The sequence below is a fragment of the Thalassophryne amazonica genome, chromosome 13 (assembly GCF_902500255.1).
Source record: "Thalassophryne amazonica chromosome 13, fThaAma1.1, whole genome shotgun sequence".
In the NCBI taxonomy this organism is placed as follows: domain Eukaryota; kingdom Metazoa; phylum Chordata; class Actinopteri; order Batrachoidiformes; family Batrachoididae; genus Thalassophryne; species Thalassophryne amazonica.
The window spans coordinates 75,079,541-75,104,359 of NC_047115.1; the positions used below are offsets into that span (position 1 = coordinate 75,079,541).

The 24,819-nt window shown below is 41.5% G+C and overlaps 1 protein-coding gene across 1 annotated transcript in view; it reads right to left on the reverse strand.

Annotated features, from left to right (window-relative positions):
• Positions 1-23,424, reverse strand: part of LOC117523943 (kynurenine 3-monooxygenase) — a 37,937-nt gene extending 14,513 nt beyond the window's left edge. Inside the window, exons 1-12 of the mRNA XM_034185565.1 lie at positions 23,294-23,424; positions 18,810-18,879; positions 18,536-18,633; positions 17,047-17,136; positions 15,737-15,785; positions 11,804-11,891; positions 9,831-9,996; positions 4,826-4,897; positions 3,082-3,203; positions 1,968-2,115; positions 1,833-1,890; positions 1,614-1,696 (exon numbers count right to left, since the gene is read on the reverse strand). Of these exons, the coding sequence (XP_034041456.1) occupies positions 1,614-1,696; positions 1,833-1,890; positions 1,968-2,115; positions 3,082-3,203; positions 4,826-4,897; positions 9,831-9,996; positions 11,804-11,891; positions 15,737-15,785; positions 17,047-17,136; positions 18,536-18,633; positions 18,810-18,879; positions 23,294-23,356 (1,107 nt within the window). The 5' untranslated portion in view covers positions 23,357-23,424. The remainder of the gene's footprint in view (positions 1-1,613; positions 1,697-1,832; positions 1,891-1,967; positions 2,116-3,081; positions 3,204-4,825; positions 4,898-9,830; positions 9,997-11,803; positions 11,892-15,736; positions 15,786-17,046; positions 17,137-18,535; positions 18,634-18,809; positions 18,880-23,293) is intronic.
• Between the last annotated feature and the right edge of the window lie 1,395 nt (positions 23,425-24,819).

Sequence of the window (24,819 nt, forward strand, 5' to 3'; positions counted from 1 at the left end):
CTTCAAACGGGCCTGGATATGTGCTGGCTTGAGCAGGGGAACCTTGCTGCCCTGCAGGATTTTAAACCATGACGGCATCGTGTGTTACTAATGTAATCTTTGTGACTGTGGTCCCAGCTCTCTTCAGGTCATTGACCAGGTCCTCCCGTGTAGTTCTGAGCTTTCTGAGAATCATCCTTACCCCACGAAGTGAGATCTTGCATGGAATCCCAGACCAAGGGAGATTGACAATCATCTTGTGTTTCTTCCGCTTTCTAATAAATAATCATAACAGTTGTTGTCTTCTACCAAGCTGCTTGCCTGTTGTCCTGTAGTCCATCCCAGCCTTGTGCAGGTCTACAGTTTTGTCCCTGGTGTCCTTAGACAGCTCTTTGGTCTTGGCTATGGTGGACAGGTTGGAGTGTGATTGATTGAGTGTGTGAACAGGTGTCTTTTATACAGGTAACAAGTTCAAACAGGTGCAATTAATACAGGTAAAGAGTGCAGAATAAGAGGGCTTCTTAAAGAAAAATTAACAGGTCTGTGTGAGCCAGAATTCTTGCTGTTTGGTAGGTGATCAAATACTTATTTCATGCAATAAAATGCAAATTAATTATTAAAAAATCAACAGTGATTTTCTGGATTTTTTTTTTTTACTTATTTCCCCCACTGTATATATATATATATATATATATATATATATATATATATATATATATATATATATATATATATATATATATATATATATATATATATATATATATATATACATATAGACTTTCATTTATCAAGCCAAAAAACGAGGCACATACGAGGGCTGTCAATAAAGTATAGGTCCTTTTTATTTTTTTCAAAAACTATATGGATTTCATTCATATGTTTTTACGTCAGACATGCTTGAACCCTCGTGCGCATGCGTGAGTTTTTCCACGCCTGTCGGTGACATCATTCGCCTGTGAGCACTCCTTGTGGGAGGAGTCATCCAGCCCCTCGTTCATTAAAAAAATCTCCTTTAACAATGGAATATCCAGATAAAATGCTGAAACCGACTTCTTCTGAAACTTCTCTGTTCTCTCACGACGTCCTGGATCAATAGAGCCTGAAATGTGGAGGTTTTCAGCTTGAAACAGGCTGACGACGGCGCCTGGGACCGCTGCGCAACGTCTCGCACTGTGGGAAGTCCTTAAAGCGACAGTATCACCTCAAAATCTCTCATCAGCCGTTAAAATTTTCACCGAAAACCAGCTTAATTTTTCGAACCGTGTCCACTTCGATGTGTCTCACAGGTTTAGAAAAAATTTTGATCAAACAAAGCGCCAGTCTCTCAGCAACTTCTCAGACAAAGGAATTCCGACGAGGGGCTGGACGACTCCTCCCACAAGGAGTGCTCACAGGCGAATGACGTCACCGACAGGCGTGGAAAAACTCACGCATGCGCACGAGGGTTCAAGCATGTCTGACGTAAAAACATATGAATGAAATCCATATAGTTTTTGAAAAATATAAAAAGGACCTATACTTTATTGACAGACCTCGTATCCTTTCCTTTTTCTGTCTGTTTCACATCAGTGAATATATTGTAGTTTTGAACTGTTGTTCAGTCCAATTAAGTAAAGACTTAAAAAACTTACTTCAGTGTAGTTGTACATTGCCAGGTCTGCTATTGCGTGGTCATCTGGAACTCGCTGTCTTGAAAACTCCGGCAGCACGGCACCTGTTCAGATACACGAGGGATAATGTGTAATGTAATATGTAATGTATACAATAATAATTATCATGTAGATTATCTCTGGCACTGTTTTTGTGTAATTTTACCTCTTATTACCTTTGTTCTTGTTATAAGGACTTACTGAAATCGTCATTCAATTGTTCCATTATTTCTTCAAACACAATGCAGTCCTCAAAGCCCTAGAAAATAAGAATGTCTGAATGAGCACCCCCTGTGTGCTTTTCTTTGTCATCCTCCTGTGTTTATGATTACATACAGCATTCATCCCCTGCCCGTAGAATGGCACCACCGCGTGAGCTGCATCACCCATCAGGACGCACTTGTCACTAATGTGATACGGGGAGCATTTGACAGACACCATGGCCTGTGCTGGCATTCGGAAATAATCCCTCTTCAGGGCCTCACTGCAAGGAACAAATGGGTGGGGGGTTACAAAATCACAAGGAGCTTTGCAAAAAAGGTGTTTGCAAAAGCCCGCCATTCCTGAAGACATTAATACAACCTTGCAAATGCTTACATGAAAGAATTAATTCAGTTGTTCATGCCTGGATAAACTACTTTATTTGGACCAATAACATTTAGTTCACTTCATATAAAACAAGACTGCACAGAACAGTACATAAGATAAGATAAGATTTATTGATACCAAGCTGGGAAAATCACTTGTTGCAGCAGCAAGTCATACAGTAGTAAAGAAAAAGAAAAAATATTTACATTAAAAAAGGTGGCAAGAGTATATTGCAATGTTTGCTGGTGGGTGCATAAATGCTGCTGTGAACAGATTACGTGAAAAACAGAATCTAAGTGAGTATAAGTATGTATAGATATAGTAAAATTGTTGCACAGGATAAATTGCATAGTTGTGCATGTAATAAAGCACAAAAGGTGACGGAAAACGTAGTTAATAGTGCAAAATCAGCAGGTGGTTATGGTGCTAAAAACATTTTGAGGCACTATACAGTCTGACGGCAATTGGAATAAATGACCTGTGGAGGGGTTGTGTTTTGCACCGAGGGTGCAGCAATCTGTTACTGAAGAAGCTGCTTTAAGCTCCCATAGTCTCATGTAGGGGGTGAGAGGGGTTGTCCATAATTGATGTCAGCTTAGCTAACATCCTCCTCTCACCTACCACTCCTATGGGGTCCAGAGTGCATTCCAGGACAGAGCCAGCCCTTCTGACTAATCTGTTGAATCTCTTCTTGTCCCTCTCAAAACTTCCACAGTCTGTCACTAAGTCTGTTATTTCACACCTGTTTCTGAAGATGATCTGACAAGTTGGATGAAGACATGAAGGTAAAAATATACAATGAAAGAGATAACGGAGGCAAGGACAAGCAAGAAAGGGTGGAGAGTGAAAGTGAGACACTTACATGCCTATAAGTGGTATGCTGTCAGGGAAGCACTTCTGGAAAAAACTGATGACCTCATCTCCTGTAGTGATCTTTTCAAACTCATCAAAGGGCATGAAGAGGATGCAGGTAAATGACTTGTCCTAAATTAGAAAACACACTGTGCAGTGAACGCAGCTCTCCGGTCTGATTTAAACACTCTAAATCATCCACTGTTATTGACGTGTGTGACGGAGGCCAGCATGAGTCGCTGTGCAGTAGTAGTCAGTAAAACCTTACTCCCCCAACAGCTAATAGGACTCTCTGGCTTTGGTGTGGATGTTAAAAGTTATGAGCTGCTTATTTTCTCAATAATTATACATTAAATGGATGTAGTGAATCAGGCTACAATAGCTGCCAAAAGTGCTAACACGCTTAACGTGCAACATTAAATAAGACAAGAACTTTACTGAGCACAAATATTGTAGTTGGGACGTCTTAATTAATCCATTACATTTAACCACACAACAAGCCACATTATAACAGGTGTTTGTAATGAATTGCTCAATACAACAGACACAGCCTCCACAACAGCTACGGGCCGCTGCCAGCGGACATTATGAGAGGCTGAGATGCTGGGCTCAGCAGCTGTCACTCAAAGCGACCATGCCCCCAATTATACAGAACTTTAAGGCTTAAAATGTATTTTTAAAAAAATGTTGCCCCTAGTACAGTTATCATGGAGGAAGAAACTATTTATTGAGACCAAAACCATTTTTTTGTACCAGGCTGTAAACGTTTATTTCTGCTTTCATGCTGGACATTTTAACATGGACTTGAATGGGAACCTGCTCACTTTTGGAGCCACCCTCAAGTGGCCAGTCAAGGAACTGCAACTTTTCTTTCTTTCTTTTCTTACATGTTTCATATATTATCATCTATGGCCACAAGATGGCACTGCCTACACAAGTGACAAGCCGCTCTGATCTGACTGAGGTACGGTCTGAGAGACTCGGGAGCAAAGGGTGGCAGTAATACAGTATTCAGCTGGATACAACTACAGCAAAACAAAAAGAAGAAAATCCAAAGGAGGAGGACATGCTGGGTCTTGGGGTGTTTTCACACATACCTTGTTTGGTCTGAACCAAAACAGTGGGTGTGAAAGCTACCTCCGGAGCAGGGAACCAAAATTTGGTCCAACCAAAGTCTCACAATGTGAACAGTTTTTTGTTTTTGTTTTTTTTTTTGGATTGTTCACACTTTCAGACAAATTACAAAAAGACGGTTATTGTCAGCCATTAAACAATAAAATAGTTTAAACTGATTAAAACTGAGTAACTCTTTGTACTGCTATGTCTTTTCTCCTCGTCAAAGATAAAAACATCTCTTTTGAAAGTATCTCCCTTTTTCACAGCAAGGTTAAAATACCAGGCCATGAATGCAGGTTTTATGATCCTTCAAACCCAGGCGTTCAGAGTACAAATGTGACGCTGATCACTGAACTCACTGACTCGACTCAAACTGCACAAGTAAGTAAGGAGGCTAACAGCAGTCCACTGCAAAGAGTGACCATTTATCGACATGATCTCCAGAATCCTTTCATGCATTTTTCTCCATTCAAACGAAATTATTTGTGTGTTTAAACATTAACTGTACACCAAATTGACAAGAAGCTAATGTCAGACACACACATGTCCACAAGACAATCAATTTCAACTATTTGAGATACTTGTAAAACGCAGCCGCTCTGTAACAGCAGAGATATGTAATGATAACGGACACTCACCAGGTTGGGCATCGCGATCATCATGAAGGTGTTTCTTGGCCAGATGTGCAGATAATTAGGCTTCATAGCAAACTGGGGGAAATAATGACAAAATAAAAAAGGAATAATTTCTGAATAGATGTGAACTGATGCTTGTCTCTTTTTAATGGACACTATTTTGATATCGGCTAACCGTGAACTTCCAAGAATGACAATGATGAATGAGTGTGTAAATTCATCAGTCCTCAAATGTAGAATATATATCTTCTTAAAACTTATTTCAGCCAGTAAAACTAAATGCAAATTTTTCAGGATGAATTCCGCAAACATTGGATCAAAGTTTGTTTTTTCTTGTTTTCTTTTTATAGTTTTCAATGTTCATGCTGTTAATTAAAATCTGAAACATAACGGATTAAATGCACCAAATCATCCTACCGTACACCTTAATTGTACCATGTGAGGTCAAATCGGAAACAAAGCTGTTTTTACTTGTCGTTATTGTGGCAATCTCTTGGTGCCGAGGAAGATCATCTCTTGATAGATTTCCAGGCAGGATGGTGGATGCGGAGATGATTAAACAGGCCCAATCTGGTAGCACACGGTTTTGACAGATGCTGCACATGGTTGTGAAGGGAACCTTCAGGCTCTTGCTCTCTCACCTTCACCTTTCTCCTCTGTGTTCATCTGCATTTCTTTTCTCAGCAAGTGTCTCCGTCCATCGCTGTGCTTCAGGAGGTTCTTGTAGCATTTCTTCTGCCCTCCTCTGGGTCATTGTCCTTCACTCAGCTGGGAGTAGAAAATCTGCTTGGGAAGTTGGCTGTCATCCATCCTAATCATGTCACCCACCCACCAAAGCTGGTTCTTCTGTGCTTTGGAATTTGGCTTCAGCCACGACACTGATGTTGGTACGGTAGTCTTCCCACCTGATGCGGGAGATAATCCTGAGGCAGCATTGGTAGAATGGCTCAAGGATCTTCAAGTGGCAGCAGTAGGTGGTCCAGGTCTCAGAACCATACAGCAGGGTTGCCATGACAACAGATGAGGAATTCTGCAACGTGTCAAAGGTCTCTGTTGTTGAAAACACAGATGCGGAGCTGACTGAAGGCAGTTCCGGTGTTGCAGACCAAATGCCCCCCCCCCCCCCCCCCCCCCAAAAAAAAAAAAAAATTGGTCTGCTCTGCCTTCACTGCGCATGCGTCATTTTGGAGCTCAGCAGGTTGTCTGAGACGGAGTCTCTTCACCCAAAGCGATCAAATGGATTAATATGATTATTAACCATTAGATAACAAGGTAAAACCTCTTAAATCATTCTAAAGTCAGTTTTAAGCAGAAACGAGGCCATTTTATGCAGAAATGAGGTGATACTCTGTGACACTTTGAAATGATGGACACAGTGAATGCATCAGCTTTCAGCTCGTGTAGCCGCAGCGCTCTGATCGCTTCCTCCGTCTTTTCTGATGAAATAATGTTGAGTTTATGTGGAAAGGATTGTTGTACAAAAGTTTCAGATATCTGTCACTGAGACGATGTGATAATGGGTGAACTGCGGCTAAGAATGATACTGTAAAATGTTAGAATAGCAGATAGAATGGTGTGCAGCTTGGCACAGAAGTTTTCCTTCTCTTCATGGTCGGCAACAAATGTTGGTGCATAAGCACTGATGATGGTGGCCTGGCATTCACTCACAAGTTGGACATAGTGTATCATCAGGACTGCACTGACACCCACCGGGAGTTCAGCCAGTATTGGAAAGCGAGCGAGTTCTTCATAGCAAACCTCATGCCATGGATTCGTCGTTTCTCGTTGGGAAGCCCTTTTGAGAAGAAAGTGTGACCCCCTTGCTCCTCCTATAGCTGGATTTCTCCTGCTCTTCTTGATTCACTCAAGGGAATGAGATGAGAGTTGTTTACCTTTCTGATCGGCCCGAATTTTTGTTGTCCATCAAGGTTTGTATGTACCAAATTTCATCACTTGTGTTTTTGTTTTTCTACTTTAGAGCTGGTGACCCTCTGGACACGGTAATCCAGACAGGTTAAGGTGAAGCAGATTACGTTTCAGGCACCTTTTCTAGCTCCCTCTATGTTCTAGGTGGGCAGAGCATGTGGGTGTGCAGAGGTTGTGGGTGTGCAGTGCAGTGTGGAAAATCTACATCTAGGGTCGGTCTAGATGCGTGTGCATGGGTTTGTTTAATGAGGGAATGTCATTGCATGCCGACCAACACATGGTCCCTGACAAATCCATAGCCTGGTCTGAACGCGAGCAAATCCCAGACGGTTGGGATCTCAGGACCTGCTGCAGCCTTCATCTGCCTTCAGAGCCATTAACTAACAAGCCAGCACCTCAACCGCCTGATCTGCTGTTGGGGACTTCTTGTTTCACCAGAATGATGCAAACATATTTATTAATTTATACATCACACATGAGAACAAATAGCAATTTTTCCTCTTGGAAAATACTTCATGATGACTTACCATAGGAACAAACAAAATAGTTCCTTTTTTGGCATTTTTGCTTAGTAATAATATCATTTCACTCTCCAACAAATTGATTCTTTTTTTTTTTTTTGCATCAATGAATCATTAACCCTAAGTACAAGTGTCACAAATAATGTATTGCTTGCTGTCATTGGGACCCACTGGCTATTTACAAATAGCACATTCCTGTTTGACTTGGTTGTCAACTTCTGAGAAAACAGAGACTGACGGAGTGGGACACATGTAAATTCTGGCTGTGTGGATGTCCAGTAAGAAACTGTCTTTTTCTGACTCCAGTTCTCAACTTGTGACAATGTCTGGACTCAGATGGGATATTGTGACCTGAAGAATTTGCAAAGAAATCTCATCAAAAACGAGCGGACGACCACTCACATTCAAAGCCAGAAAAGGCTCCAAACATACAGTTGGAACAGGACTGATGAAGGAGGACTTTCTTGCCTGGCAGTGATCTCCACTAAGACAGAGACACTTTTAAAACTGAAGGAAGATAAGGAAGAGTTTTACAAACAAGTCATTAATGCTTTTGTTCAGAAGGAGAGGTATGTGGACTTCATTTATAAGTAAGACCATAATAACTTTTTTTTTAATTAAATGTGCTTTTTTGTGTGCTACAGTTTGTATGTGTAAGGAATGCTGATATGAGACTTTAAACATAACCCATTAACTGCTGCCAATCAAATAGTGAATAAACTACTCTGTGGGGTTCATATGTTTGTAAATCTGACTGTGGTGAAGTCAGTGCCTCACCAGCCATCAACCTCACCGCATGTCATTGGGAAGGAGTGTTTACTTGGCGTGCAATATGAGTGATGACAAGTGCTTCGGCTAACTCTGCCACCAAGACAGGCCTCCTGCATTTTCCCTCAGTTGCGTTCCACTGTGCTAAGTTTGCCATCCAGGCAGTAAATGCTGCTGCAGCAGCGATATTTCCAAAGAGAACAACAGGCCAACAACTGACCTTCCTGCAGTCAACACTGTTGCCAGATGATCCAGGTTGCTGCTTTTGGTTTGACTGTACTGGAGGATGATTTCAAAAGTCTGTGCTTCTCCTTCCAATCTTTTATTATGATTCATTACTGACAGACAGAGAACTGCTTTGTTCTACACATGTACATAAACCAAAATTAACTGGTCCTTGAACCCACACATGGATCACTGTGGACTTTTCTGGTTTCTAGTTTTCATGTCATTAGGTATTTCCACCTTGTTAGAGCTGATAGTTCGAACCTATGTCAGTCCATCATTCCGCAAGTCCTGAGCAAGTGGTACAGAAATGAAGAAGTTGTTTGTCTGCAGTGATATTTCTTCCACGTTGATGCTATGGCGCTATAAGTTCATTTACAACACTGACCCCCTGATCAGCTTCTCTTTAAGCTCTTACAGCACAATGATCAAAATTTAGAACCAACAAGACATCTGTAATTTTTGCTTGGCCATGATGGCTGTAAAGCAGACATGGAGACTCAAGTTTGACACTCAAACTCGAGTTATACTAAGAAGTCTGAAGTCACTTCAGACTTCACTTACAACTCAACTTCAATGACTTGAGATTTGTCTTGAGATTGTCTAAAAACAAAACACTAGCCAGAGAGAAAAGTCAGAGTGGTGTCAGATTGGTTTCATATATGTGTCGAAGCCATAAAACCATTAAATGCTTCACTATGAAATGTCTGCTCCGTTTGGTGTCACAGATGATTTAGGGGTCCAAGCCCTGCTGGGTTGGGAGCAGCACTGCAAGTGTGAATTGCCCACACAATTTAGCACTTGTTATCTGGGATCTTAGTAAATCAGGCCCATACTGTTTTACTAATAATAATAAAAAACTATGTCCCATGTGGTGGGATGAGGGTTTTAATAAACCATCACACTCCAATCAGCACCATGGACAGCTCACTTAAAAACTATATGTCTATAATATGCTTTGTAAAATGATTTGTAGAAACACTACGATTATGGCAAAATGAGGTGCCTTTGTAAAAACCTTGTAACTGTTAGAATGGCCTAAGCAGTGGGTCTCCCCTCTGAGTCTAGTCTGCTTGAGGTTTCTTCCTCAATATCATCAGAGGGAGCTTTTCCTTACCACTGTCGCCTTTGTGCTTACTCTGGGGGTTGGTAAGGTTAGACCTTACTTGTGTGAAGCGCCTTGAGGCAGCGTTGTTGTGATTTGGCGCTATATAAATTAAATAAATTAAATTGAACTGAACATGTGGGCAATGTGTCTGCATTTATTAAACGAGATGGCAATAATTTGCAACTATCATACTCAGTCCAAGTTGAACTGTGGCCGTTTGGAGACAGGTTGCTGCACGCTCAGCCTCCACACAACCATCTGGTCACCACAACTTCTTGCTATTGGTCATCAGCAGCGACATGGTTCACTGCGATCACCACAAAACCACAAATTTGTCACCAAAGAGGTTGTTGTCCTATGTTTTACTCTAGTGTGACTGAGGCCTTAAACGGGCAATGAAACAATACAGGATGATGTTTGTAAAATCTCTGTACTGTGATGTCAGCGGCAGAGGACTGACCTCTCCACCAACACTGGGCATGCTGAGTTCCATATAGCCATGAGGGATGTAGGTCTGGCTGTAGTCAAAGCGGCTGCAGCGAAGAAATTGCTTACGGGTTGCAGAGAATGCTCCATCACAGCCAACAATCAGGTTGGTCTTTATTTGCATCTTGGTCCCATCTGACCTGAGCAACAAAGCAGTAGAACAAATCATTCACATGACGATGTAGTGACGATAAGGGTCCTTAACGCCAGGAGAAAAAAATGTAAGAAGCACTCAACTTAGGCAGTTTCTTCCTGGAAGCAATGTCCCATCAACAAGACTACCAGAAACATCAATGCAAGCAGGCTCTCAGGATATATTCTTAAGGATTGAGTCTGACATATGCACACTGAGAAGTCAAACTGAATGCTCGAGCTGTTCATCATGGTTTGTTCTCAAAATTTTAATTTAATTTTATATAGCACCAAATTACAACAAAGCTGCCTCAAGGCGCTTCACACAGTAAGGCCTAACCTTAAAATGAATTTCAAGCTTCTGAGTTACTTTGATCTAAACAGTCTCTGAAGAATCAAGTCTCTAATAAGTCTAAAGATTTTGGTTCTGACTTCATTTTTTTTTTTTTTTATTTAGAGAATTTTTTTTTTCTTATGAACTTACAGCAGAGGTGAACTTGGAAGAAATCAATAACTGATTAAGTGATTCCATCTGCTCCAAGTAATGTCAATCATTCAAATCACCTGGTGGAGTGGCTGGTTGAAAAGAAAACCTGCACCCTCTCGGCCCTTTCTGGAATCAGTTTGAGACCCCTGTTCAAGAGAATATGGTTCAGTGTAATTCCTCCCACTTTTTTCTCCCCTCCCTCATCTCCATAATTCCTTATTAATGCAGCATATGTCAGAATCCATTAATGGTCCACACCCAAACAGCTGGTGGCAGTAATGCACCACGTTGGTTTGCAAACAGCCAATAAACTTAAAAGATGAACAAGAAGAAGAGGAAGAAGAAGAAGAAATAGTGGAGCATGCATTTGACCTTTTCTGTTACCTATTGTTAGATAATATCTGTGCTAAGTCCTTATATTATGGTAGTTACCAAGTATTTGCTTTTGCTATTTGAATGGAAGTCTCTGGGATCTAGTTTAATGTTTAAACATAAGAGTTAAGTCTCACTTCCATCATATGTCCAAGTTTCAGACACAGGGAGATCTCCCCCTGTTGGTGAGAGTCAGTAACATTAGAAATGTAAGACTAAACCACACCCATTGTATACACCCACACTGTATAAAAAGTGTTGTATGACCTATTTTCTGGGCCTTTCACAAGATGGACACTGTCTGTGGGGGTCCCAGTCCGGTTTTCATTGTGACCTTTAATAAATCCAATATGAGGAATACAATGGTTTGTTTCTTGGAAAGGGGCAGTAAATTACATAAAAAGCCGGGGGAAATTACACTATCTTTGGCAGTCTTCGTGAGCATCTTTAAATTCTCAGCGTGGGAAGTTGCAAGAAATGAAGAAGACACAAACAGAACAGAACACTTTGAATGAATGAAACTCTATATGTTTAAATTACAACCAACAGCAATTTTGTGCAGTCTTAGTGTTCATTAATTTCAGAGCCTTAGAATGTACAAAATTGCATCAAAATGTTTAAATTTCAGTGGCTGCAGTTCACATCACGCATGTATGCCTGGGCCTGTAGAACTTTGGTGGGGCCAATAACAAAGCTACTGGCCCTGTGGGCCAGTGGCAAAAAGTGGTCAATGTCTAGCCCTGATACAACATATTACCATTCACACAGCCACTAGAGAGTCATGTGCTGAGTCTTCTGAGACAAGTATATCATTATTGCAAGAACTTAGTTTGTTCAAGGCTTCAGAAATACAGAGATGATCAATCAAGCAGAAGTTCAAAGAATCCAAATGAGCAGATCCTCCTCTGTGTACTGTGCTGCTGTGATTGTGTGAGTGCACGTGTAACACTGGTTACCTGATAAAGGTTATTAGCCCTGTTTCAGCATTCCAGTCCTGCAGTTTGTGGCCAAAGTTCAACTTAGTGTTTGGATATGTCTCTGCCGCTACAGAGGGAAAAGGACAGTTTAACCAAAATGAGCTGATATCAAAGATGCATTTTTGACAAAATGCAGTCAGCAAACAGATAAATCAGACCGGAATGATCTCGTGTTGATTAACATGAAAATCATGGAAAAACATAATACACCAGTGTGGTTGCTTTTTTTTTGTGACAGATGTTGTTTCAAAATCAGTTTATGTCAATGTTGACTGTGGGTTGTCTGGATCAGCTTAGTAAAGAGAAGAAGCTGCTTTTCTGCACGTAGGCAGTCTAATTAAAGATGACACCAGCCTGCTGCACATTATCTGCAAAGGTAAGATGAGATATTTAATTAAATATTAGGCACAATCCTGTGGGTCCAAAAACATTAACACATTCCCCGATGTCTCCAGGTGTGTACAGACTGTTCAACGACAAAGCACAGAGACAGGCTGAATTCAAATGCAAGCAACCTCAATGTAGTTCAGCTGTTAAGAGACGGATCTCAGCAATATTGTGCATTTTGTGACAAAAGCATGAAAATTCATATATGTTGTTGTTGTTGTCCTTTCAACTGCTCCACTTTTGTTCAAGGTCGCCACAGCAGATACAACCAGATCCGCATTGGTACTTGGGACAAATTTTTCACTGGATGCCCTTCCTGAGGCAGCTCCAGCTTTACCTGGAGAAACACACACAGTCCCTGGTGTTCCAAAGAGGTCTCCCATCCAAGTACTAACCAGCCCCCACACTGCCTAGACTCTGAGAGCTGACAGGATCAGGCTTAGACAGAGGAGACGGCTGTGTATGAAAATTCATATATAACCATTTTAAAACGTGAAATTCAGTGAGATCAGTTGGAGCAAGATTCATTGACTGCATCATGCTCTAATTCAAGGTGGCAGCCAAAATGGTTGCCCCCCATGAAAAAACAAAACAAAACAAAAAATGCTACAGTAATAATTTGTTTCACAGAGTAGTAAAAATGCACACGAAACCATTTGAGGATACCAGCAATTCAGTTAAAGGGTTTCCACAGTAGACACTGTCACCTCATACACCAGCAAAGGCCAGAGGATACGGAGCAAGATGCCATGCTGGTACAGCCATACCTTAAACCTGCCAGGTAGACCAAACTTGTCTACTGTAGACAACCAAGTTTACAGCCACTTGATGGTAGTTTGGACTGATGCTGTATCTTCGACGCTGCAATCAAAAACCTTGCCTAGGCTAGCGACTGGTTTCTCAGTGATGGATGGTATTAGTGCACCCTCCATGATGAAATAAATCTTGTCCACCACTTTTCCCCTTCTCAGGACCAGGACTGGGATTTTGCTGGTTAAAAGCTGATTCTAGCCCAAGAAATGAGCTTGATCAGGCCTTGAAGGATCCACCTACACCCAGGCACTGATGTGGTGGTGACTGTCAAGTCGTCCATAAAGGCTCTGATAAGCGGCTGCTAGGTTCCAGTTTTGGACAGGAGGCCTCTGCACTCCATCTCAGCAGCCTTTACCAACACATTCATGGCAAGGATAACAGAGATTGTGCACCCAGTTGTAATAGCTCTTTCAAGCCGATGCCAGTCAGATGTTGAGCTCCCTGATGTTAGTCTCAGCCTGAAGTCCGGATGAGGTCTTTGATTTTATGGGGAATGTGGTGTTGCTCCAGGGAAATCTCAATCATCTTATGGGGGATTGACCCATATGCATTGGCGAGGTCCAACCAAAGCACTGTTAAGTCTCCACATCCCTCTCACGCCTCCCTGATCAACTGTGTGACAACTCACGTGCGTTCTAGGCACCCTGGCACTCCAGGGAGGTACTGAAGTGTTGATGTAATTGTTCTTCAGGAGGAAGTTGGTCATCATTCTGGCCAGGACACTAAAAAAGATCTTTCCCTCCACAGTGAGAAGTGAAATGGTCCGGAATTGCTCTAGCTTGGATGAATTCTCCTTTGGAATCCAAACACCTTTCGCCTGCTTCCACTGTTCCACTACAGTCCCTCTTCTCCAAATCACTCGCAACATCTTCCATAGGATTTGGAGGAGCCCTGGGCAGCATTTCTACACATTGTAGGGTATTTGACTGGGACCTGGAGCAGAGCTGGATCTGGCTGCTAGTACCACCTCCTGGACTTCTTTCCAGGTAGGCTCTGAAGTGTTGAACTCCAGTAAGCTGGGCTCCTCCTGCATCTCACCAGGCGCTGGTCCTGCGTGTTGTGCTGCACTCTCTGCTACCAAAAATCTCATCTCCGTTTTTCAGACCCCCTCATTCTACACACATTGCTGCAGATGCATCTACTCGCCATAGTCGATGGGTCATTATCCAAGGTCATCATCGTTAGGTCCGTCTTGCTGGGGTGCTCATCCTCCCCCCCTCTCAGGCACCCGTGGGGCACCCTTGGAGGTATAAATATATATATCAGAATAGCCAAGTGGCCTCTGGGTGGCTATATGTGTGAGTACATGAGTAGGCCTTCGATGATGGAGAAACCATGGAGAGCTGACATTTGCCATTTGGTATTCTTATGTATTTTGGGTCAAGGATGAACGCTGCAAAAATGGAAAGTTGATAGGGCTAATATTTTTGGAGAATTTGGTGACATTACCTAACAACAGTGAACAATGGACATTGTGCTGCAATGCACCATGGGAGTTCAGGGTTTTGGGGTTTTAAATGTTGTTATTCAGAAGGTGAGGGATTTGAATGCTAATTTTAACCTTTGTTTTAATGAAACAAGGTGAAATCCAGATTGAAATATGCTCCTCCTACTTTGGCTAGCGGGGATTCCCCTTTGGCTGATTTGTTAGAACTTTGGCATCATGAGTGATGAGTCTGGTGTTTGAATTGTTTGGCTTGGTTCATAAAATTTCCCTTTGCCTGACCTTTTGGCCTCATGGACAAAGTCTGGTGTTTGAATCCAATGGGGACCTCCAAAGATATACACAGTTGGGCACAGTTCCACTAAACCACTAACTGCTAATTAGCGAAGATAACTTTTTTTTAGCAGATTAGAGTTACAGCTAACTTCAAAAACCATCAGCAGACCAAATATCTTCCTCTAAATTTAGTTTTGCTAACCTTTAGTCTGCTAACATTTTTTTGCTGGCAAAGTTAGTAAAGCCGAACGGTCAAAAACGTTTATAAACCTTAAACTTATATGTGTTAGTTCCTGTCTGTTACATGTTTTGCAGCAGTCAGGTAGCTATGAGGAGCTGAGCTCGACTCGACCCCAGCAGAAGGAGGCGGGCTACCGGACTGCTACAAAGAAAAAAAAAGTCATTTGCATTTGACATACAGTGCCCCAGACGTGTGGCAGGTGATCAAAGGGAAAGCAGTTTTCACTTATGGTTAATACAAATATCACAAATATCTTTTACAATTAAAAGATATTTGGGTTATTTTCACTTTATAAAAATGACAGCGTTGACTTTAATGTCGATGACGGAATGAGTTTTGTTTATAAATCAAAGCCATGAGTGAAAACTGCTTTGCCTTTGATGTAACCTGCCACACGTCTGGGGCACTGTATGTTGAATGTAAATGACTCTTCCTTACAGCAGTGGGCAGGGCACACAAAGACAGAAGCACTGACTCGTGTTGGGTTTGTGTTCGCCTTTGTTTTTACTCAGAAGCGTTGGTGGTGCTTAAACTCAAAACTGGCTTGTCAGTAGCTGACAGTGTACTGGAGTCAATACTGAAAGTTAGCGGTTAGGTGTAGCTTCTGCTAAATTTTTTATCAGTTTAGTGTTATAAAAGTTAACTTTTCAGTTAGCATATTAGCGGTTATCGAAGCTAACTTTTTGGTTAGCTGTGCCCACCACTGTCACTTGGTTACATTTTATGACTGAGGTTGAAATACTCATCTTACCTGTTAGCAGCTCTTTGTTGAGATTGGCTCGGTTTACAGACAGGATATACTGAAAGAAGAACAGTTAGTCAGCAGTAATAATGTCAAAATTTATACTGCAGCTTCACAAAAATAAAACACTCACTGATCATTTACAATTTGAATTGAAACTACTGAAAGCCATTCTGCTACCGTTTTAATTGCGTATTCTGCCATTCTACTCAGTGTTACACAAGGTACATGCATTTTGTTTCTTTGGTTGGATGTTTGTTACTTTTTTTGGGGGGGGGGGGGCTTTACATGGGATTTATTAATATTTTAAAAATGGAAACATGGTGAACTTGAGAGTAACCTAACGTGTGAGAGACGAACAATAAAAGCAAGTATTTTACAATGGCAAACCCACTTTCTTTGATTAAAGTTACAACCCCAATTCCAATGAAGTTGGGACGTTGTGTGAAATGTAAATAAAAACAGAATACAATAATCCTCTTCAACCTATAGTCAATTGAATACACCACAAAGACAAGATATTTAATGTTCAAACTGATAAACATTATTGTTTTTGTAAAAAATATTTGCTCATTTTGAAATGGATGCCTGCAACACATTTCAAAAAAGCTGGGACAGTGGTATGTTTGCCACTGTGTTACATCACCTTTCCTTCTGACAACACTCAATAAACATTTGGGAACTGAGGACACAAATTGTGAGTGTCATGATTGGGTATAAAAGGAGCATCCCCAAAAGGCTCAGCCGTTCACAAGCAAAGATAGGGCGAGAATCACCACTTTGTGAACAACTGTGTGAAAAATAGTCCAACAGTTTAAGAACAATGTTTCTCAACATTCAATTGCAAGGAATTTAGGGATTCCAACATCTACAGTCCATAATATAATCAGAAGATTCAGAGAATCTGGAGAACTTTCTACACGTAAGTGGCAAGGCTGAAAACCAATATTGAATGCCCGTGACCTTCGTGACCTTCCTTAGGAACTGTTTCACAGACAAATCGTATGCTTGGACGTGTACTTTGGTAGTTAAATAATGTTTTACTGACTAATATGGCAAAATTATTACCGAAATATGCAATGCGGGCTCATATTTTCTGACCATCATTTTTTTCTGCAAAATTCAGTATCACATTTGTCTCATAATGTATTGTATGGAAATCCTATTTCCCACAGTGTATATGTAATAAATGTGCACTTTGAAATTTACCAGTATTGCACAGATTTTTAAAAATGTAATTATGTTTCACTGTTAATATTCCTGCTCCTTCTGTGTTTTGCCGTAATAAACTTTATAGTCTACATTAACAGCAGCCTTACCTGGCCTTTTTTGCCGTAAGGTATAGATGACTGTTTCCCACTCAGAGAATGGATCATTCTGGCATGCATAGGAATTCCCTGGGAAACGATCTATGAGGAAAAATAGATTTCTGCTGAAGGTTACATTTTAACAGATGTTTGTACCTCTTTAGGAAAGTCATTCTGTACTACAGATATAATAATCTTTATTGAACATTTAACAAGAGCCCTGTTACATTTAAGCCCCTTCACACCGGGCCTGCGTAGAGTTGCGTAGTGCTGCGTATCGATTACGCAGGAATGGCTGCTGTGGTTTTAGCCCGCTTGTTCTTCTTCTTCTGGGGTTTTGAAGCTTCACTGCCAGCAAAGTTCAGCAGAGTCCAGCTGGATGAATCAAATCTACCAATGCAGGTATGTATTGATAAAAAACATAAAAGGATTTTTTGCCGGACTGGCATAGGGTAGCGTACAATTGCGAAGGCTTGTTGTACAGTAGCGGAGTGTTACGTAGACTTGCATACAGTAGCGGAGCATTGCAAAGACTTGTGTAGAACACTATACATTTGCATCCCTCAGCGTATTGCCACATAGGGCTGCATAAGCTCAGCATAGTCGGCACGCCGCATTACCCAACTCTACGTTGGTCCAGGGTGCAAGCGGCTTTACAGAGCATATTTTTTTGTTAATTTACATTTCTGGGTGGATGCCAACTCCATTTCCTTGTTTAAGTACTTGTACTTGTCAAATGACAAACTTGAATATAATCTAATAGTATAATCTGTTTACATCAGTGTTTTCAGTCAAAGTAGTATGTACAATTTGAGCTGGAAAAGGTATCACGATGGACAGTCAGTTAATTCTTCATTAACAATTTGTTTCTGAACACATATGAAATCTTATAGTTCAAAATCAGAATCAAATTTATTGCCAAGTAAGTTCTCAAATACAAGGAATTTGATCTGGTGTCATTGGTGCATAAACAGCAACAAAAGAAAATACTTCTGTAAGAAGTAATAGGTGCAAAAACAACAGTAAAAAGAAAAGGAAAAGATACTTCTGCAAAAAGTAAAGGAGTAAAATAGACAAATGGGCAAAACTAAGTTTACTGTCAAATAGATATAGTGGAATGGGGCTGTGCAGGCCTGCAGATGAACAGTTATGGATGATCAGTCTGTACTTTGTGGGAGTGGGGGAGCGGAGGCAGGGTAAATAGTAGTAAATAGCTGTGTATATATATTGATGCAGTGTTGTCAGGAAACAAAAAATTGCCAGAATGAAGCTACAAGCAAAGAAGACTGGATCAATAGATTTCCTGGGTCGTGGCTATGTTTCACAATCAGGTGACATCCAGCTCCAACAAGCTGGAGGTTTTTTGCCTCCACCTGAGTCAATAATGCATGGTTTGAAAGTCTATACTAGTAGAGTACCCTTACAAGTACAAAGTACCATTGATCGATTGATTGAGACACTCACCCATTAGCTCAAACTCAGAATAAGTGCAACAACATACCTTCTCCTCCAATCCAACATGCTGAAGTGCTTGTCGGCCCCTGTGAGACAAAGCCAAGTTGATGCTTCTTCCACTCACGATTTTGGCTTTTCGGATATCTAACAAAATCCAAACACCATGTATCCATTGAAGAAGCACCGTTTCTGTCACCTGTATGTAACTACTTATTTGAATTATCCTGATATGACATAAGCGTGGCTTTGTTCCTCTGAGAATGTTGTAAGAATTTCAGTTACTTGGAAGCATGTGCTTTGAAGATTGCTTTGAATCTTACCTTCCCGAGATTCAAAGACTTCCACTTCGAAACCTCTTTTAGCAAAGAAGCAGGCGTTAAGTGCACCAACCTAAGAGGTGAAGGAGAACAAGTACAATAAATTATGCTAATTGTGCTACTACACATAACCCATAATTATCTCTGAACTGTAATTTAACACTAGGACTCCCAGAACTCTAACACTATAGAACCACCAAGGCCATCAATTTAGCATACTCTTGTACTACGTTAACCCAGCCACATGGGGTGTGCAGCCAGTACATTCTGAGTGCCGGTCCCAAGGCCGGATAAATGAGGAGGGTTGCGTCAGGAAGGGCATCCGGTGTAAAACAAGCCAACCCAACTATGCAGACTAAGAATCAAATTCCCATACCGGATCGGTCGCAGCCCGGGTTAACAACGTCCGCCACTGGTGCTGTTGCCCAACAGGGTGCCAGTGGAAATTGGGCTACTGCTGGGCGAAGACGACGAAGAAGAGGAGGAGAACGTTGCCACAAACAGCGGAAGAAGAAGAAAACTAGAAGAGTGGAAATGAAAGTGGGGACTTTGAATGTTGGTAGTATGACTGGTAAAGGGAGAGAGCTGGTTGATATGATGAAGAGGAGAAAGGTAGACATATTGTGTGTGCAAGAGACCAAGTGGAAGGGAAGTAAGAGCTGGAGCATCGTCGGTGGGTACAAGTTGTTGTACCGTGGTGAGTACAGGAAGAGAAATGGTGCTGGGGTCATTTTAAAGGAAGAGTATGTTAAAAGTGTGTTGGAGGTTAAGCAAGTGTCTGACAGAGTGATGAGTGTGAAGTTGGAAATTGACGGGGTGATGATGAATATCATCAGTGCATATGCCCCACAGGTAGGTTGTGAGATGAAGGAGAAAGAAGATTTCTGGGGTGTGTTAGATGAGGTGGTGGAGAGTATGCCCAAGCATGAAAGAGTGGTGATAGGAGCGGACTTCAATGGGCATGTTGGTGAAGGGAACAGAGGTGATGAGGAAGTAATGGGTAGATATGGTATCAAGGATAGGAATGGGGAAGGACAGATGGTAGTTGAGTTTGCAAAAAGCATGGAAATGGCTGTGGTGACAGGGTAACATATAAGAGTGGAGGAAGGTGCACACAGGTGGACTACATTCTTTACAGGAGATGCAAGCTAAAAGAAATCAGACTGTAAGGTGGTGGCAGGAGAGAGTGTCGCTAGACAGCATAGGATGGTTGTTTGTAGGATAACTTTAGCGGTAAAGAAGAAGAAGAGAGTGAGAGCTCAACAAAGGATCAGATGGTGGAAGCTGAAGGAGGAAGACTGTTGTGTAAAATTTAGCGAGGAGGTTAGAGAAGCACTGGTTGGAGGGGAAACAATTTTGGACAACTGGAAAAGTACTGCAGATGTGGTGAGGGAGACAGCTAGGACAGTACTGGGTATGACATCTGGACAGTGGAAAGAAGACAAGGAGACTTGGTGGTGGAATGAAGAGGTCCAGGAAAGCATAAGGAGAAAGAGGTTGGCGAAAAAGTTTTGGGATAGTCGGAGAGATGAAGAAAGTAGACAGGAGTACAAGGAGATGCGGCATAAGGCGAAAAGATAAGTGGCAAAAGCGAAGGAAAAGGCATATTGCGAGCTGTACAAGAAGTTGAATAGTAAGGAAGGAGAAAAGGACTTGTACCAATTGGCCAGACAAAGGGACAGAGCTGGAAAGGATGTGCAGCAGGTTAGGGTGGTAAAAGATGCACATGGTAATGTGCTGATAAGTGAGGAGTGTGTGCTGAGAAGGTGGAGGGAATATTTTGAAGAGCTGATGAATAAAAAAAATGAGCGAGAGAAAAGGCTGGATGATGTGGTGAGAGTAAATCAGGAAGTACAAGAGATTAGTAAGGAAGAAGTGAGGGCTGCTATGAAGAGGATGAAGAGTGGAAAGGCAGTTGGTCCAGATGACATTCCAGTGGAGGCATGGAAATGTCTAGGAGAGATGGCAGTAGAGTTTCTAACCAGATTGTTTAATAAAATCTTGGAAAGTGGAGGCGAAGTGTGCTGGTTCCTATTTTCAAGAACAAGGGTGATGTGCAGAGCTGCAGTAACAACAGAAGCATAAAGCTGATCAGCCACAGCATGAAGTTATGGGAAAGAGTAGTAGAAGCTAGGCTTAGAAAACAGGTGAAGATCTGTGAGCAGCAATATGGTTTCATGCCGAGAAAGAGCACTACAGATGCAATGTTTGCTCTGAGAATACTGTTGGAGAAGTATAGAGAAGGACAGAAAGAGTTACATTGTGTGTTTGTGGAGTGAGAAAAAGCTTATGATAGGGTGCCAAGAGAAGAGCTGTGGTATTGTATGAGAAAGTCTGGAGTGGCAGAGAAGTATGATAGGGTAGTGCAGGACATGTACAAGAATAGTGTGACAGCGGTGAGATGCACAGTCAGAATGACAGACTCATTCAAGGTGGAAGTGGGATTACACCAAGGATCAGCTCTGAGTCCTTTCTTGTTTGCAGTGGTGATGGTCAGGTTGACGGATGAGATCGGACAGGAGTCCCCATGGACTACGATGTTTGCAGATGACATTGTGGTCTGTAGTGAGAGTAGAGAGCAAGTTGAGTCTAGTCTGGAGAGGTGGAGATATGCTTTGGAGAGAAGGGGAATGAAAGTCAGTAGAAGCAAGACTGAGTACATGTGTGTGAATGGGAGGGAGCCCAGTGGAATAGTGCAGTTACAAGGAGTAGAAGTGGTGAAAGTAGAAGAGTTTAAATATTTGGGGTCAACTGTTCAAAGTAATGGAGAGTGTGGTCGAGAGGTTAAGAAAAGAGTGCAGGCAGGGTGGAGTGGGTGGACAAAGGTGGCAGGAGTGATCTGTGACCGAAGAATATCAGCAAGAGTGAAGGGGAAAGTTTACAAGACAGTTGTGAGACCAGCTGTGTTGTACGGTTTAGAGACGGTGGCACTAACAAAAACACAGGAGGCAGAGCTGGAGGTGGCAGAGCTGAAGATGTTGAGATTCTCTTTGGGAGTGACAAGAATGGACAAGAATAGGAATGAACATATCAGAGGGACAGCTCTGGTGGGACAGTTTGGAGACAAAGTCAGAGAGGCGGGATTGAGATGGTTTGGACATGTGCAGAGGAGGGACCCAGGGTATATAGGGAGAAGGATGCTGAGGATGAAGCCACCAGGCAGGAGGAGAAGAGGGAGGCCAAAGAAGAGGTTCATGGATGTGCTGAGGGAGGACATGCAGGTGGCTGGTGTGACAGAGGACAGGGTGAGATGGAAATGACTGATCTGCTGTAGTGACCCCTAACGGGAACAGTCGAAAGACAAAGAAGAACACTCTTTTACTACGTTGAAAAAAATGTGTCATCACCACCTCCTGCTGACGGGACAACTCGTCTCTTTTAGCCAGTTTATGACTTGCTGTCACTGGAGCTGACGATGGACCAAGAGTTGTCCGAATCCCCCTCACCTCCAGAATCCTACTCATCTAAATTTTCTAGCATTTTCAATGCTTATTTTACAGAAAATCATTGTCTACAAGCCATTTAAAATGAATTGCTAGCTGTGCAGTGCAGCAAATAACTGAAACAATCCTTCAAATGGTGATACAAGCACAAATTTGGCACAAATATTCCTTAGCTATTACTCTTCTAAAAAAAAACAACTGGCCAGTTGAATTTTAAAAAGGTGGCCATGTAGGGGTCAGTTGAAGAAGTACACAGGGGTCAAAATTAAAAGATGCCCCAAACATATTGAAAACTACACCACATAATTTGTCTGATCATAAATATTCCAAAAAGGTATAGTTTGGACTATCTGGAAAATGTGATGTGCTTTAGGCAGACAATAATTAATGTGCACAAAACAAAGGAGCCAAACTAAGAAATGACGTGACAAGTCTAAAAAGTGGAAAACAAGAAAACTACTGATCACAACCAAAACTAGAATGGGAAGAATACTGAGTGATAAATAAACATGAATACAGTAAACATGGCAAAATGTAAAACTGAAAAGGGAATAAGTGCTGAGAATAACCAAGAATGGAACTACGCAAATGGAAAGATGGATAATAGATAATACAACGTATGATACAAACTGAACAACCAAGAAATACAACTTATGATTACACAACGAGAACCCTACATGTAAGACAAAACTAGAACAGGACTGACAAATGGCCAGAGTGGAAAAGGTAATAAAGAATCAACATGATTAACAAACTAAAGGCTAAACAGGGACTACATGAAGAACCGGGAACAAAACCCCAGACTCGTGAATGACAGAAAAGGCAACAAATGACTGAACCAAAAATACAATACGTGTGAACCGAGAATACAATTATGTTATTTGGACTCATTCTGACTTACATGTCATGCATTATTTTTTTCAGTGTACAAGTAAATCTGTATTAAAAATGCCTTGTCATCGGGCTGTCTCACACACATACAGTATGTAGTCAAAAGAACAAAAGTCATTAGGAAGAGTGAATTACTTTCATTTTTTGTCTTACCAAACCACCACCCACCACAGCTACAACTTTTGTCTTGGTCGTCGTGTTGGAGGGAGTCTCCATGATATCCTGTAGTCTTCGTATGATCAGTCTGTGCACCTCTGAGTTACACTCAGTGTGGAGTGACTTTTTAACAGAGGAGGAGGAGCACAAGACAAACCTGTGAAAGTCATCCACACAAAACCACTTCCCTTTTCATAGCAAACCAACTGTCCAAACACAATTATGAGTTACTTTTATTCTTTACATGGCTGCTGCCAGAACGTTCCACATGGCTGCAGACAATGGACCTCCACAAAAACAAAGAGTGAGAACGTTCACCCATAGACATATCTACTTAGAATATTTCAAAGTATAACTGTTTAGCTGCAATTACAGAAATCATTTACCAACATTTGATTGCGTAATAGCTGTAATCATCAAATAAATGGAAGAGCTAATGCGTAGTATTTTAATTTGGGGTCTTAGTACATGAGATTACATATCTGTAAATAAAGAAATGTCGCCATCTAGTGGTCTTGTATACACATGCTACTAAGCGGACAAAAAAGTTGACAAAAACTTAATGTTTTAAAGAATTTTATGAGCCTTATGAAGAGTGTTACAGGGGAATTCGTGATGAGAAAGAGGCCTTTTCCTGAGTGCTTGTGCATTTGCACTTCAAAACAGGCAGTTTAGTACATCTAAAAAAAAACAGCAGAAGCCTGGATGCCAACTTGCATAACATGGAGGAACACTTAAGTCAGTTTTCACAACCTTTCAACATAATGGCTATATCTGAAACTTGTAGTAAGAGTGAAAGGGGGTATGGACTTTGAACTTGAAGGATATGAATTGATTTGTATGAATAGAAAAACAAAACTGTATGTGGCTGAGTTATTACGGAAGCGTATGCATTCACTGGATAAAAAAAATTTGACCACTGATCTCGTAATTACGAGAAAAGATCTCATAATTACGACATCAGGATCTCGTAATTACGATTTTGTTTTTTATCCAGTGAATGCAATACGCTTCCGTAAGTTATAACTATAAGGTGGTTGAAAAAAATGTCAGTGAGGTTGATAATGTACTTGAATGCCTGACAATAGAAATATGTGAGGGGGAAAAAGAAACGTGTTTTGAGAGTTGTATATATAGAACACTGGGACACTTTTAAAGACCCAATAGAGGAACATGTGTTGTGTGGGCCGCTGAAGAGGAGGTACTGCTGGCCCACTACCACCAGATGGCGCCCTGCTTGGAGTGCGGGCTCCAAGCACGAGAGGGCATCAGAGCGCTGGGAGTGACAGCTGTTACTTATCAGCACCAGCTGTCACTCATCACCATAAAGGCCGGACTGCAACTCCACCTCCTCGCCGAGAAATCAGCTACCGTTCCAGGTAACCTTCTCTGCTGTGAATTTTCTGAGACTGAATATTGTTCTGTGTTCAGCCGTTTTCCTGTGGTGACAGTCTGAAGCTGGATTGGCGGATAGTGTGAGCGCGACGTCTTCGCCTCTCACTCCTTCCAGGGAAGTGACTGAC